Genomic DNA, 16915 nt, shown 5'->3' with positions numbered 1-16915 from the left:
GAACTGCTACACCTCAGTCCAACTCAAATATGGAGTGGTTTTACTCTCTGTGCTGTGATAGAGGGAAATATTTTTTCTCCCTTTTGTAGCTTATGGAATGTTGTGTGATGGGAAGGGAGTGGATGACAATCAAATGAGGAGGTGGTGGACTGGAGCAACAAATAAAGTGTACAGGATAGATGTGAACAGGAGAGATGTCACAACCAAAAAAATCAGGGCAGAAGGGAAGTCTACCCCTAGGTATCCACACAAACTAGAAAGTGTCTACAGAAAAGCAGGGTGAGGAAAGATCTAACACCTCTTTTGGAAAACTCACATGACTGGATGCATTTCTAAAGTGCATGTACACTAATACATGTGGCATGGAGAGGACACAGGAGGAATTCAATGCCTAGAAGTTTCCCATGCAGTGTGGTCCTGTGAGAGGACCTGAGAGAAGAGGGGTCCAGGGGAACTGGAGGATTTTCAAGAATCACCTTCTGCAGGTTCGAATATGATCCCTCTTGCTGTGGACTAAGACAAAGATGGTAGGAGATCCATATGGTTGAACAATTCCCTCCAGACAGAACTGAAGCACAAAAGGAGGCATACAAGAGGTGGAAGCAAGGGCAGATGATGCAGGGAATATAGAGACAATGAGTGTGCAGGGATGGGGTCAGCAAAGCCAAAGCCCATTGGGAGTTAAATCTGGTGAGGGAAGTGAAGGGCGAGAAGAAGAGTTGCTGTGTATGCATCAGGAGCAAAAGGAAGGCCAGGAAAATGTTGTTTTGCTGCTGAATGGGGTGGGGAACTTGGCACCCAAGGCTATGGAGAAAGGTAGAGGTACTCAATTCCTGTTTAGCTTCAGTCCTTATAGATAAGGTTGACATTGAGAGATCCCTGGCCTCTCAGGCAAATGGGGAGATCTGAAAAAATTCATGCTTACCCTCAGTGAAGGAAGATCAGGATAGGGATATTTTAAGCAAGTCCATGGAAACTGATGGGATGCATCCACAAGTGCTGAGGGAACTTGCCATTCTTAATTTTTTAATAGTCATGGTAATGGGAGAAGGTTCCTGAGGAATGGAAGAATGCTGATGTCACTCTTCACAGAATCAGCTCTGAGCAAGACGTTTGGAGTAGAAGCCAGGGGTGCCTTCCCACCTCAGTCATTCTGTCATGAAACTTTTTCCCACAGTTTCAGCTGGATGTCTCATGAGATCCATTTGCTGAGTGCAAAATATTGCCGTAGTTCCCTTAGCCTATTAAGCCTAAGTACATATTAGTCCACAGGATACACAGACACCATTCCCATGGAAATGTCAGGTTTAAATGGTGCATAGCTTGGTAGGGCAAAACAAATTTTCTCCTTTGGAATTTGACAGAGTGTATAGAAATGGTGTTGCTGTGGTAGAAAATATAATGTGGATATGGATGTGTGTGCAGTGGGAGTGTAAAATCAGAAAACGGGGAAGGAAATGCTTTCAATGGGCATGATTTAAACAGCAGGGATGTATTGCCTGCAATCTACACAACAGCTAAGTACGGCTCTGAATATCTATTTTACTCATACCTTTTTCTTCAAATGTTATGGTTTGTGTGTGTTTTCACACAGGTGTAGAGGGATTCACAGCATCATTAAGTAAGCAATGAAAAGGCTAAGGAAGGTGTCCAAATCTTTAGCTGCCATAGGATGGCATTTTTCTACTGAAGTCAATACATCTATTTCAATCTGCAACTCTTAATATGCGACCTGCAGAATGCTGCAGAATGAGTAGAGGATGGGAGAAGATGGGAAAAAAAATACACAGTCTGGTAATATCTATTGTACAGCTAAGAAGTACAGCCTAGAAACTTTCTTTGTTATAGTGAAACTGAACTCCTCTTGGATCAACTGACGAATATGAGTTGCATGTCTTCTGCAGGATCTTAGAGAGAGCCTTGGGTCCACAGAAGAATACACCAATACTGTTGCTGGAATCACAATAACAACAACAAACGTGAGAGTAGCAGAGGAAATGGATACACTGTGCTTTTTGGCTGCTTTCAGCTTTGCATCTTTTCCAATGGCTTTTTGAGAAATACATTTGAAAAATCTTGTGTTACTGTATACTTTGTGTTATGTACTGTATAATTAGTGCTGCTATGTTAGAGTATAATAATTTTAATACTTTCATGTTTATTATGTCTCATTACATTATTTATTAGATTGCTATATTAGAGGTCACAAAATGTTTTAAATGGTAACTGTTTGGTTTTGATCTGCATAGCTTTTTCAGAGAGGCAAACATACTGCTTGAGCTGAAAATTTTAAGTGCTTTTTCTCCAGCTGAGTTAATTTTTTTCCTAAAAAAATATACAAAATGCTAAGTTATTTCTGAGTTTTCTTCTCCTGTCCATCCCCCCACCCCAGCCCCCCTGCTGCCTAGTCTAACACTTTTCTGCCCACAGACAATTTTAAAATGGCCGATTTAATAACAACATTTGTAAATAGGTACTTCTTATAAAATAAGAACATGACAAATGTAACAAACAATTGCATTCATACGTGCACAAGCACATAGGGAGCTGGTAACCTGGCTGCCTGCTAGAAACTGCCCAAAGGGTTTGCCTCCAACACTACACATATTGCTTTAAAACATGCATGAAGACACAGATTCACAAATGTGCTGTGCTGCTGGGGAAAGCTCAACCTGCAGAAATGCAGAGGAAGTGACAAGTGATAGAATGAGTTTAAAAAGGTTTGTTCCTGTAAAGGAGGGGCTGTGGATACGATTTTGGTGCCCAAGCCGTAGCCCCCAGAAGTCATGCCCAAATTGCTCTGCTGCTCAATTGCACCAGGTTTAACCTGAAGTGGTGTATTCCTGCTAATCTGCTAAAAGACACTGTTGCAGCCAGGGGGAACTCTGTCAACCTAGGCACAGGGACCCAAAATTTATTCAGATCCTAAAAGCTGATTGTTTCATCACACAGTAGAAACTCTTCTGTTTGACTCTTGAATCTTCTATGACTCAGAGCAAGAAAAATCAGGGTATTCTTCTGTCATAAGGAATCCTTATTTCATGCAAGGTTTTCTTCAAAAGGTTCAACATTGACCATAAACATGGATATATAAGCTCACAAAAAAAAATTGAGATTTTTCTGTCAGTTTAGGACTGGCTTTCTATGGAACTACCTCAAGATCAAGTATGAAAGCTAATGCCCATATCCCCCCTGAGCAGCAGAAAAACATTTTTATCTCATCTGTACTTACAGTTGCAGAAGTAACTAATGTTAAAAAGTAATGTTTCAACTATAACTTTAAAAGCTCTGTTTATATAGTAGAATCCCTTTGAAAGGTCTTTCAAAAGTCATATTTTATATTCTTGGCCTTTTTATGCTTTTAATCTTTCATATTTCCTGATTGTATTTATTTTGACCTCCATCAAGTGAATTCTCTATTACTGTTATTTTTGCAATTTTATGGTATTCTTGTAGCTTACTGTATTCTCTTTGATCTCCTCCCTTTCAGCTTTTTCTTGGGTCTTTTTCATCTTTTAAAAGAAGTTTTCTCCTTTTTCTTTTCGTATCTCTGTCTTCCAAGTGCAAGCCTTTATTTTGCATTAGCAGGTAAATGTTTGGAAATCACAAAGTCACAAAGATTCTGGAATTTTCTACTGCTGAACACAAAATATTTCAAATTCTTGCTTCAAAGGCTTTCAGGAACAAAGAAGCTTTTCTCAGACCACTAGCAAATCCACCAAGTTCAAATGAACTGTCTTTGCCAGCAGAGATGAACTAATAACAGAACAGCATAGTCTTGCAAGAGTGGCCAAATATGTTAGGGGAACAAACATATCCTTGACATCATAAGAAAAAAATCACAGTTTATCTCTTTAATAACCATCTTCAAGGGAAATTAATGCTACTTTGTCCTTTGTGCAGAACAGTAATTGGATTGTGTGTTTCAATTATATCTGGACAAAGGCCAGGATATTGAAATACTTCTAAATATTAGATTTTCTTGTCCAAAAATTAGATTTTATTGGCATTCTCTTTCCGAGATTTCTTCATTAAAATCTTCATTAAGCATAAATCTTCTTTCCACACAGCAAAAAAGAAGAAATTGTTTTAAAAGGGTCATTTAGAAAGGTTTGCTCTCCCCTCCTCCCACTGTTTATGCTGAGAGAAGAGTCACCTAACAAGGTTAGAAACTAGCCTGCCTTACCTAGGATGGTTTTCAGCTAGTTTCTTGAACTCATTGTCCCAGTTTGGCCTTCCATAATAGGTTTTCTGTCTCAAACCAGTAATTACATCCATCTTGTCATCACAATGTAGGGCTATGTGAGTAGCCTAAAGGCAAATTTACAAAATATTAATTTTAGAGTCAAAAACATATATTCCAAGTAAGAGGCAAAAGCAATAATGCTGGGAAAGATGGAATGAGGGAAAGGACACTCTGCAATTATCAAATGGGAGGAGAGGAGAGGGAGAAAGAGATGGAGAGGGAGAGGGAGAGAGAGAGCGAGAGCGAGAGGGAGAGAGAAGGAGATGAGTATTTGAAAGTTCACAATATTACTAGAATTGTGAAAAGTCTTTCCAAAAGTACCTAAGAGCCTAGTCCAGAGCATTCTGGTACTGATGGAAAACCCAGTGGATATACAAGCTCAGCAGGGGTAAAAACAGGGGTCCAGCGGAGGACCACAAAGATGATGAGGGGTCTGGAGCACCTCTCTTATGAGAAGAGACTGTGGGAGCTGGGCCTGTTTTGTCAGGAGGAGACTGAGAGGAGATCTCATTAATTCATGTAAATCTTTCAAAGGCAGGTGGCAGGAGGATGGTGCCAGACTATTTTCAGTGGTGTCCAGTGGCAGGATGAGGCACAATGGCCATAAACTCAAACACAAGAAGTTTCATCTCAACATGAGGAAGAACTTCTTTACCCTGAGGGCAGCAGAGCACTGGAAAAGGCTGCCCAGGGAGGTTATGGAGTCTCTTTCTGGAGATATTCAAAACCCATCTGGGCAAGTCCCTGTGTAACCTGCTCTAGATGACCCTGCCTTAGCAGGGGAGGTTGGACTCCAGGATCTCCAGAAGTCTCTTCCATCCCTAACAATTCTGTGACTCTGTGTAAAACCCTCAATGTTTTGAATTTTCTCCTCAGGAAGAGGTAGGTACAGGAAGTGGATCACCTCAGGTGAAGCACTGAACCAAGTGATTTTCTCAGCTCCCAAGTGCCAGGAAAAAATCCTTCTTTTCATGGGCATTTACTGTCCTTCAGCTCCTATACTGCACCCATTACTGTGCTGTCTGGGTACTTCCCAGGTGCATTTAAAAACAAAAACCACTGTCACTCCTAACTGTACTGCTCTTGTGTAGGACTAATATGCTTGTTTCCACTACAGACTATCATCATTGCTTCCACTATCAAGAAATTAACAGAGGAAAGTAAATTAATAATGGACTTTGCATTTGGTTCAGGCCCTAGCATGGACTAAGTATCATGACCACTTTTGCAGAAGTGGTTGCTGAAATTTAGATCCATTTTGTAGGAATACTATGTATTTCTTCTTCTAATGATCTTTCATGTTCATTACCAACACAATTATTCTTGTCAAGCAAAGTTGTCACAAGAGGTCATGTTTCTAAAAGCTTCTTCTTGTTAGTTTGAGTCACTGTCATGAAGGATTAGGAATAGTCTAAGAAAGATCTTAAAGTGTTTGGTAAGAGTGGGAGGTAGAAAACTGTGGAATTTTTGAATTGTTTGCAGCAAAATTGTCCCGTTGATAAGATGGGCTGTTCTCATTAAGTGGAAGTTTCCCAGGATTTTTGATATTAGCCTTTTTAATAGCTCAGAGTGCTGAGGTTGCCTAGGAGTCCCAGGGGTATTGCAGGGACTTGTCCAAGCAGAGGCAGACCATGTGCCTTATCTGCTTGACCATCTGTAGCCAACATGGAATCTTCAAAGAGCTCAAAGCATTGAACAAACATGTCTGAGGAGAAGAGACTTGTCAGTAAAGGAGGGTGTACTAAAAGGTTTAAAATGCCCTTCTTCCTCCTTGAGTTCAACTTCACTTGACCACTGGTCATCTATATGGTGAGACAGGGAGAGAACCCTTAGAATGTTTTGTTTTTTGCCAGGGGAGAAGTAAAATATCATTCAAATATTACTGGTGCAGAAGCTCAAATTTTGAGGAGTGATGAACAGGAATTTACTAAAAATAAAGTCCTATAAGATTAGGGAGCTTTTTGTGTATCTGAAGAAGATGATGTTACTGAGCACAGTGCCCAGGTCAGAGTGGGAGAAATAGCCACTGAAGAACCTTCCTCTGACAGGAACTGAGAGAGATCATGGGGTTGAAGAGAGGAAGAAGTCCCTTCAGAAAAGTGCAGGGCACACAAGTGAAGAGAGACAGACACCCACCATTGTCAAGAACCATTGTCACCCTACCTGACTTCTGGCCCGATATTTGCCCAAGAGAGAAGAGAGGTGATAGCTGAAAGATGAGGGCAGCTTTGTGGTTTTTAGGTTCTCCAATAGCTTCTTTAACAGCAGGTTTTAGGTAATACCCTGTGATATTGCTAATGCAGAGCAGTAGTTTCTATAACTGCCATATACTTCACAATGGGAGTGGATTTTTCTGAATACAGCTTTATGCACATACCTCATTACTTGACAGAAACTCTAAGGAAAGCAGAAAGAAACAATGGGGGTTTTGTATCAGCAGAGGCAGAAAAGGAAAAGCTCTATGAAATCTGTATTTTTTTCATCTCTACTAGGCAGTCCTTCATTCAACAGAGACAGCAGGAAATAAAACAGTAAAGACTTCCCTGTTAGAGTTTTTCTGGCAGGTGCCTGACTTATCACTGCATGATCTCAGTGATCCATTAAAAAGGGAAGAGAGAGAGAGAGAGAGAGAAAATCAACACATTTGTGTTTATCTAAAGACTAAAGAGGTTGAACAATATTGACCCAGTCAAAGAATTAAGTGCCTGAGATGGTATGATCCAATGAAATTATGAGATGGCAAATGAAAGTCAATCAGAGAAAATGTCTTTTCAAACAACATGAATTAGACCATGGAGTTAGTTGCCAAAATTTTCCAATTGCAGTACTTTTCAAAAATGCACTGGATATAAATATATATATGTAACTATGTATATTTATGTGTATGTATATATATATATATATATATATGAGAATTACTACAACAGAAGTTGTATTAAATAATAAGAGTAAATTAAACCTACACTTTTTAGACAGTGTTCAACATTTCAGCACAAAAATATCAGAATCTAATGAAAGACTAAGACATAAACAAAATATCCCTTGATGAGCTCCTGAAAGCTCTATGCACTTTTCTGTGAGACACCTGGTAACAATCTTTGCCCAAGACAAGATGCAGGATTGGAGGAATCACCGGCTTGTTTTCTCATTCCTGTTTTCCTAAATGTGAGATGTAAACAGACATCTTAGGATCTTCATATTTACAGTTATTTTTCTCTCTGCTTCATCCATCATTTATTCAGCTGTTCCTCTTCCATATGTTACCATACTGGAAAAGGAAGGTACATTAACTCTGACTTGTAACAGTTTCATTATTACCTGACTTTCATCCCAGCCAGTAAGAAATATATGATAGCTTAGAAAATCATTTTTCCATTTTTCAGCCATTTTTGTTTCCAAATGGAACAGAAGATCAGCAAACCACTCAAATGCTGATGCGTCTCGACAAATCCAGTAAAAATAAACCTGTCAAATAAAGTAAAGTGATTTAACAACTTCCTAATTACTGGCTCAACTCATTAACCATATAGTGTGTGATTCTTCTCCACACTAAACTTATAGTAAACATAATTGAACATAATTTTGACATTTTAAAATTTTGACTGTCATCTTAAACAATGAGTGGATATATTAATGTGCTAGTGAAAGTAGGCAATGGGCAAGCTTCCCATAAAGCCCTGCCACTGCATCTCTGCTTTGACTTGTAATACCTAGCCCTTCATTTCTTGCAAGTAATTTGATGATTATTTGAAATTTTGGAATTATTTAATTTCAGTTTTATTCAGCATTGAAGCAAGGAATTCCTTGTTTCTCAAGACCTTATGCCATAGGCTAAGTCTTGATGTTGCCAAAAGGTACTTATGTTCTTCAAGTCATATGCCCTGTATAAAACAGGTGAGAAATAGTGAGAAATAGTCCCTATTCCTTTTTCAAAAATGTATTTCATGTTTAATTTGGAGCAGTTCCTAGGGAAACCTGAAACTAAATTTACAATTGCCAAAGGGGTAAAATGAACTGCTATCCCATGATCGGTTTTCTTAACCCTCCTCTCTGTCAAAAACTGACACAATTTCTTTTATCCAGATTTCACTAGTTTCACCTTTCATCTTTTATGTTTATTGTCTATTGGGTTGGAGAGCCTGTAATCAAAGTTTTGTTCAACAGGTAGAAATTAGAGGATGAGATCAAGTCATCCTATAATTGTGTCTATGGCAAACCAAATGTTCCTGGGATCACTGCCACTGAGAGGCATCCTTTAATCATTCCTATGGCTTATTTTTCCTACTCTATTGCAGTAAATTGAAAATATAGCAGAGTTTGTTGTTTTTTGATTTTTTTTTTAAAGAAGAAGCTAATTTATTAATATCTTGGCATAAGGTAATGCTTGCATAGGAAAAAAAAATTTTTCAAACAAGACTGTTAGTCATTGTCCATATGATGATGAGTTTCTATTTCAAGAGTCCTTCCTCTGGCATCTTCAGCTGGAACAGTGGGAGTCCACAAGAACCTTTTTCTGCCCAGTTTTTATAGCCAGCTGGCCCAGGGATCATTGTGACCACTCCTGCATGTGCATGATCTATTGTGATCTGTTGTCTTAGCTGCATATAAAGCATCTTCTAACTAATTAGCTAATTCTAGAAGGCTGTCCTATATGACCACTTCTGCAGGAATGGTTTCTGGTGACCATTTGCAAATGTCCTGTATGTGTACAAGTTAATAAATTTTGCAGCAGGAACTGCCTCAGAACTGCTGAAATTCCCTTGTCAGGATCGTATCAGTGCACTAAAACTCAGTCAGGCCCATCAGGAATTACCTTAGAGAGTCTTCAACACCATCATGATTTCCCAGTTGGAAATCTCCTCTAGCAATGCTGTGCTGTGTAGAGGACTGGGACCAGTCCATCCCCTGGTTTCAGCTCAGTGCCTTGTATGAAGCCAACGCAGCCCCCCCTCCTTCCCGCCCCAGCATGTTTTCTTCATTCTTCCAGGGTATGTATGACAATGCATCATACTCTCTGCGCCATCAGACAGTCCATGAAATGTAGGATAATCCTCATCATACGTCATGCCACTCCATCAAAAACCCAAACATTATCTCGCAAATGGATGATATTCGGCCAGTACACCCACCAGATACGTTCTTGTTTCAGGTACCATATAGCCCAAATGCTCCTACCCATGGCCAAGCCGCAAGCGTTCCCCAAAGACCCAGAAACTTATCTACTATACAAAGCACCCAATCTCGTGAATGAGGAATGTCCCAGTACACCTTTGAATTCCCCTAGTCTACAGGATTTGCCCGCCTCCTTGGTAATATTCTCAATCTACAGCCTTCAAGCACTCCCAAGAACTGAGCTACTCAACGTTATGTGTGCTTTAGGTTATTGTCTTCAGGCGCATACTTTCCCCCTAACCACCAAGCTCTACTTGCTCTTTTGTGCTAGATATGGAGAAATGGAGAAATGGAGACAACTCAACTGTGAGTTCCTGTTCTACCCAGAGAATGAATGCCTGAAATTCCCAGGCTGTCTGTCCAGGTACTACCCTGATGTCAGTGTGAAGCACAATTACAAGATAAGTCTGATTGCAGTTCTTATTACTCAGATTCTGCAGCTCTTGCCGCACACTCTACCATTATTTTGACCGGATGGTGCCAAATGTCAAATGGGCCTCTGCAGGCTGTGCATTTTCAAAATTTATCCAAAGAGGAAATTCACAAACATGGAGGAAGTCTAAAAATACACAGTTTCAGATGTGAAAGGAGCAGCAGGAAGGACAATGTATAAGTTTATAAAAACTGAATGATTGGAACTTATTTTATTATGACTGTGATTTTTATTTTGTTGAAAAATCCTTTAGCTTTCTCCAACTCATCTCCTCTGCTCACCAGCCCCTCTGTCTTTTATTGTACTGCAATATCAAAGTTGATCTGGGAAGTATGTTCCCAAGGCAATCATTAACTCTTTTCCACAGGATCAATGGGATAAAAATGCGTATTGGACACTTCTGAAATGAAAAACCAGAGAAAGAAATCAGAAAGCTATAAAGAGATTTCCCAAAGATTTAATTGTTGTCAGACTTCTGGTAAGGTGGTGGGAGAAAAATGTGGTAATACCATGCTTCAGTGGAAATTTGGTGAAAGACACTAACAGTAATTTGAGATGTTTCCTAGATCTGAGTGTACTGAAGAGACCATCTGTGGTTTATGTAAGAAATATAAATGATGTATGATCCCAGAAACAGAGATAAGGCATTCAGGGTTAAGTAGGGTATTTTTACAGCCCAGGAATAAGACTGTCTGTGGAACTTTAGTACTAACCATCTTGGCTGTTTGCTTTTTCCCCTTCTGTTTCAATATTTTGCCTTAAATATGACCTCATTGCTTTATGGAGGGGGGTTGCTGCTGATTTACCCTGGCATAGGTTATGAGAAAAAAGCAAGCCCACTAATGTTCTAGAATTTCAAATTTGTGGCCAACAGCAGCATTATTTTAAATTACCAAAACTAGGTAAGGTTTATAGCCTTAACCTGTATGTAGCTTTTTCTAAGTCCTAAAGTTGTTCTATATACTCAGCACCTCGAAAAACAGCCCACTGAGTGCTGTCAGTCTGTATCACACCATAGCTGTTGATTTATAGTGAGAAATTTCTTCCCCCAGATTCTACTTGATCATCTTATTTCTCAAGTTTTTTCAGCAGTGCATTTGATGGAAATGTATATTTAGTACATGTGTGTGGAGAGGAGATATGTGTTTCTAAATGAGTAAAGAAATGTTCATTGGGTAGCAACTGGGAGCATGTGGGCAGGACTGGGAGATAAGCACATTCAGGGAAGGAGGAAGGCAAGCTAGCCAATGAGTTGAGACAATACAGTCTTCAAACTGGGGAGCCGGTTTCTAGAACATCAGACTATGCATCTCGAAGGAATGCTTTTAGCTGTTTGCAGGCCTGGCTGTCACAGGAACAGCCAGTCCCACTGGTTGGAACAAGCCACCCCTGGCACACTCCTCTGAGGAAAGGATGCAGCTTTCTGAAGCTGCAAAAATTCCTTGAGCTCATCCTGCGGCACCCATTGCGTTGCCTCTGATTTTCACATTAAGAGGTGGCAGGCATTTGGTGATGAAGAAAGACTGTAATTGTTAGAAGAAATATTTTTGGCTGCGATTATAATCTTAGAAAGAAAGAGATAGTGAAGAAGTATGGCCTATGGGTAAAAGGAATTAGTTTCCCTTAGATCAAAGAGGACTTCTAGTCTAATATGTTAAAATAAATGGTGTTTACAAAGAAGTCTTCCTTTCTTTACACTGGCTGCCCATAGCATAGCACAACATATTACATATATAATTAAAATACAATAAATGCACCAAAAAATTAATCCTTATTAAAACAACAGAATAAAGTAGCTCCAGTGCATTTATATAATTAAAGATTATTCTGAATCCTGTTTTTTTCTTGTAAGCCTCATACTATTAACTGACTGCAATTATTTAGGACCCTTAAAAATCTGGTTTAGATTTATGTTTCATTAGTCTCCACCCACCCTACTGCCATCAATTGCATTTATCAGCTTGATGGCTTGCCCAAGTAAACTGTCTTAAATTTTCCAAGTACTCTTTTTGCAAATTGAGTTAGATGCAATATTGCTATTAATCAGATCAAAGCTGGGGTTTGAATAGTTGCTTATTTCTGTAATGCTCTTGCAATTCATGGATATTTATCCTTCAGTTTCCCACATCCTGTATTTTGTACAATGGACAAGAGCAAGAGCTGTGTTACCTCTTTCCTGTAAGGTGAAAGAACATTCTTTGTAAATCAGCTTCCATCATGAGGAAAGTCATTAGTAATTATCTGTTGGAGAGCATTCATCTGTTTCTCCCTGCTCCCTGAGGGCAGAGTTGGAGCTGCAGCTCTGGGCAAAGCCAGCTTTTCACTAAATGGGTGTCAGAGGAGGACATCCCTCTTCCCTGACTCTTGCTGCTCTCTCCTAGGCATGAATATCCCTGCAAAAACCTACACCTGCATGTGGGCACCTCCCTGCAAGCCTCCAGTCCTTCATGCTCTTGGGTATACTGCATTACCTGTGGGCTGTAGCATACAAAAACAAACAAACAAACAAACAAACAAAACAACAACAACAAAAATCTCAGAGGTCATGCAGGAGGGGGATTTGGCAGCCTACAGGAGGCACTGACTTAGGGTGGCAGCAAATGGCCTTTCCCATAAACGCATAACAAGGTTCAACATCATATTCCTAAATTTGAGGCAAAAAGCTTAAACTGTTATCAAAAAAGATCAGAAAGGTGGTTACATTTGACAGAAGAAAGAGCCTAGGTTTTTAGGTCTTCAAGACAAGATTTTTATGCAGGACTGGAGACTGGGGCAGATATTTACCTCAGGCGTGGAAGTCAGTCCCAAAGCAAATGGAAGAGGCTGATTGTGTTTTCCTTTCCTTGTAGCTGAACTGCCACAACATGCTATGGTTGTTTAAGGTATATATGGATTCAAAAAACAATTAGACTACTCCATGGAAGAAAAAGCCACAAAGGGATATTAAAGACAGAAGTACAGCTTTTGTATCAAGGGGTTACTGAGCTACAAGTCACTCAATGGTGAGGAAGTGTCCTGTAAAACCAATCACCATCTGATTTTTCTGGTCTGTATACTTTTCTCTAGGTGTTCATGAAGAGCCACCATTGGAGACAGGATATGGGGCTAGATGGATATTTGGTGCTACTCAGTAGGACCCTTCTTATGTCTTTTGTAGGGAAGAGAAAGTGGATGTTTGCTAACACTAGAATCTGATGGATCAGTACAATTTTATCAATTTCAGTAGCAATTGATCTGAAAAATGAAACCACTAATGTGAAAAAAAAATCGTATTATGCATAACTAGAGCCAGTAGAAACTTTCCAGCCATGCCTGGTAGTACATACAAAAAATGATGGGGAAATGAGGGCTCTAAGGCTTTTTAATTGTGAAGAATCAATTAGATAAATGTATACTCCTTTTGATTTGTTAGGTTTTTTAAATTATACAGCTGCAGACATTATGGAAACTATGAGTATTTATATCTCAACCATATGTGGGCAACACTAAGAAATATTAGTTCAATAACCGTAATGATAGCTGTACTCAAATCAAAATGAAATTGTTAAAAAAAAGAAAAACCTCTTATTTATTTCCTTAATAGACATTTCTATGGTACTCATCATGGCAAAAAGAGAGTGCTGAATACTTTGAGGAAGATTAAATTATTTGTAATTATACTACAAGTGGAAGCTTTTAACCAATGGAAAAAAAAAGTGGAGCTACCCTGAGATTAATCGCTCTCACTGAGATGACTGCTAAATTTTTTTAAGTAATGCTGTGAACTTCCCCATGACCTTTCATCCACACTTTCAAAATATTTTACCAGCACTGATGAAATTTAGCCTCATAACACCTGTGAAAAATAAACATCGCTATTCCCACTGCACCAGTAAGGAAGCCAAGATATAAAGAAAAGACAAGTAGAAATCCTAATAATTTTGTATTTCACAGGAATTCAGAAAAACTATAGAAAAATATGGAAAAAAATTTCTATTGCAGAAAGGTATGGCAGAATGCATGATGCATTTATCTTTGCAGGCACACTTAGCCGAAATTCTCCCTAATTCTCCCTATGAATGAACACCCTCAAATATTCTATTGATGCATAGTTAAATTCTGTTCTTTTCCCCTTAAGATAGCAACAATGACAATAATAACAACAACAACACTTTTACTTGTATACATGTAGAATATACATAATCTACATATAAAAAGTTTGTATGCATATGAGTAGCTCTCCTTCCAGTGAAAAAGATCATCCTGGTACAATTGTAGTGTTTGCAAATACACTTCTTTTCTCAAATAGCATGTATTTCCATTTTTATTTCCCTCCCTTCTCAGTGCTTTTTCTGCCTCAAAGATCCCCCCTGGCAATTTGAACCTGTCCTCAGCTCTTCAGTTACTAAAATCCCAGATTCTTTTTCAGTGGCAGCTCGTCATTAAGATGCCAGTTTTAACACTCTTTCACTTAAAAAGATCAGCCCCCTGGTCCTGCAATCAGCTCCATATGTATTGACCCTTTCAGAGATCTGTCCCTTCCAATGCAATTTCAATGTTTGTCCTTAAATGTGAAATGTTGAAAGTTCCTGATTCAGCTTTTAAACTGGAAAATGGCCTAAAAGCTGTAAGGTCCACAAGCTACCACTTGCCATGATGGATACAGAAGAGAATGTTTAATGCTGATTTTTTTCTATGCTACCTTCTTGCCCTCACCCCACTTCACCTTTTATCTCTTCTTCAACTATAGTCCCCAGTGCTGCCTCACATGCCATTAGCAGAAGGTATGTAACAGGTTAGAAAATTAAGAGTATGTTAATTAATTTGGTGCCATCTTTACCTTATACATCTGAACACATTTTTTCAACAAAATAATTAAAGTGCTGCGAGGGAGTAATATGCATCTTGATATATGCATCTCATCCGGAGCTTAAATGCCTTTTATATTCCTTCTGTGCTGGTTAATATCCCAACTGTGAGAATGTGAGAAAAGCAGCAAATGGTTGCTGAATGCAGCCTTCTGGACCAGGACATGCTGCTGAAGGACCCTCCTGAAACTTGCACCTGGGCAAAGAGCAAGTGCTGCCCTTCACTTCTGATTGAGATGACATTGCAGGATTTATTTTTCATAAGAAAGAGGCTAAGTTTCTCTTGTAGCTCCCTAATTATCTCTCTAGCTGTGAAAGACATTCCATAGTTATCTCCAGTTGCTATTGAATCTGATCCTTCAAATTTTACTAAAAACATTGCAGCTTGGGCTACCTTCTTTCTTGGAGAATGACACTGACTTCACCCCACAGCAGTTCCTAAGGCAACTGGAAAGGGAGTGCCTGCTTCTCAGAGCGAGTCAAAGCACTCTGCTTTGAGACTCTAGCTTTGAATTTCCTCTCTCCCCTGGCTAAGTAGGCTCACTTGTGGAACTTTTTAATGAAGCAGTAAACTTTTCCACCTACCTTCTGCAGTGCCAGTACTGTGTTAGGGTTGCAGCATTTGTACCAAATGGATTTTAAAATAGAGGCAAATGGTGTGACTCCAATTCCTGCTGCAATACACACACTGACTCGGTAGTGGAAGATGTCTGTGGTTGCAGATCCATATGGTCCATCCACAGCCAGTCTACAGCAAAAAAACATTCAGTCAGGAGTCAACAACACATAAAGTGACAGAAAGGTTAACATTTGTTGGGCTACACATTGTCAAAACTGAATTTCTGTTAAAATAAAAGAGAAAATACATGTCTAAGGCAGCACATAAATTGCCCATACAAATACATTTAATTTTCAGTGAGTGCCATTTAATAGCAAAGCAACTGTCTTCTCTGAAATGAAAGAACAAGAGCACCCATGTGGATTTGGGGCCTGGCCATCTATTTAAGCATGCAATTGCAATTTTCTGGCTTTCTGAAATGTGATTAGTCATATAATTGCATGTCCAAATTTAGCTGTGGAATTTGCATATTTAATTATGAATTACTGAAAAGCATCCTGTTTTAGAGCTTTATTTGTTATATTGTACATATCAAAGTAAAGAGGAACAGATTATATTAATCATTTTTAGAAGTTCTGCATTTGAGTTAAAGTAATAAAGGAGAAGGAAAAAAAGGGTCATCATATGCAAGGGAACTACTATTTTCTCAACTCTTTCTGAAAAAGCAGTATTTCAGGAATATATATTTGGCATAATACTGTACTTAGTATCTGATGTAAAGGCAAAAATGTGTAAGGAGACATGCTTGTTGATATTACTGCCTCCTGTAATCAGTGTTGCTGATGCCAAGAAATTAATTTTGGTCAAAATTTGAGATGAAAAAGATTGTTGAATAATCAGATTAATTCCTTTAGCTACATGAAATGTAAATACACACAGTACTTTGGAGTGCTCTTTCCAGCCCTGTCTTTATACAACATACATGCTTGGAAGATGGTTTCACCAACACCCAGTCCTTATGGAAAAAAAAGGCTTTTTCTTCCTTTTAGATTTTCTGCTGTTTTGTGCTCTTTACTGCATGAATCATTGTTAAAATTTATCCTTAAATAGTACAAATAGGCACACATAATTAAAATGAAGTGTTTTGACAAGAAGAGAAAGGGGGATCCCCAAGCAATGCTACACACAAATATGGGGACACAAGGGTATCTCAAACCTTATTGTTATTTTTTTAAAAGTCGTAACAAACATTCACCATTTTATTTCAATATTCAAAATGCCCTGCAAGTGCAGTAGCAAACAAAACAGCTATTCTGGCATAATTGCTAGAAATCTGACCCTAGACATAAAGAATTGGTTTTTTTAAAATATGTGCAATTATTTAGATTATTGCCCAGCCCAGTATTTTTTGAGCACTCAAAAATTCCTGCAAAATATGGTTAATTTATGGTATATAACTATAGTGCCTAAGAACAGCTTTCAGATAAGCCTTCTATGTAGTTCAATGTGAGGCTGGAAGCAATTCTCATTGTTGTCAGCAGATTGAGAAAAAATTGATCTGGAAGAAATTTCAAGGATTCTCTAGTCTGTTGCTGTGCTATAAGACAGGTTCAATTATTTCTGAATCATCCCTTGAAGAGATTTGTCTTGTCAGTCTG

At 38.8% G+C, this 16915-nt stretch overlaps 1 protein-coding gene across 1 annotated transcript in view; it reads right to left on the bottom strand.

Moving 5' to 3' along the window:
- Positions 1 to 1826: 1826 nt before the first annotated feature.
- The window catches only part of NOX3 (NADPH oxidase 3), a 39518-nt gene continuing 24429 nt past the window's right edge, over positions 1827 to 16915 (bottom strand). The window contains exons 10-13 of the mRNA XM_066545712.1: positions 15284 to 15446; positions 7565 to 7711; positions 4187 to 4311; positions 1827 to 1953 (exon numbers count right to left, since the gene is read on the bottom strand). Coding sequence (XP_066401809.1) covers positions 1827 to 1953; positions 4187 to 4311; positions 7565 to 7711; positions 15284 to 15446 — 562 coding nt within the window. The remainder of the gene's footprint in view (positions 1954 to 4186; positions 4312 to 7564; positions 7712 to 15283; positions 15447 to 16915) is intronic.

This window comes from Molothrus aeneus, chromosome 3 (genome assembly GCF_037042795.1).
Source record: "Molothrus aeneus isolate 106 chromosome 3, BPBGC_Maene_1.0, whole genome shotgun sequence".
Taxonomy (NCBI): domain Eukaryota; kingdom Metazoa; phylum Chordata; class Aves; order Passeriformes; family Icteridae; genus Molothrus; species Molothrus aeneus.
The sequence above is the reverse complement of the archived record's forward strand: the minus strand, read 5'-3'. Positions and strand labels throughout refer to the sequence as shown.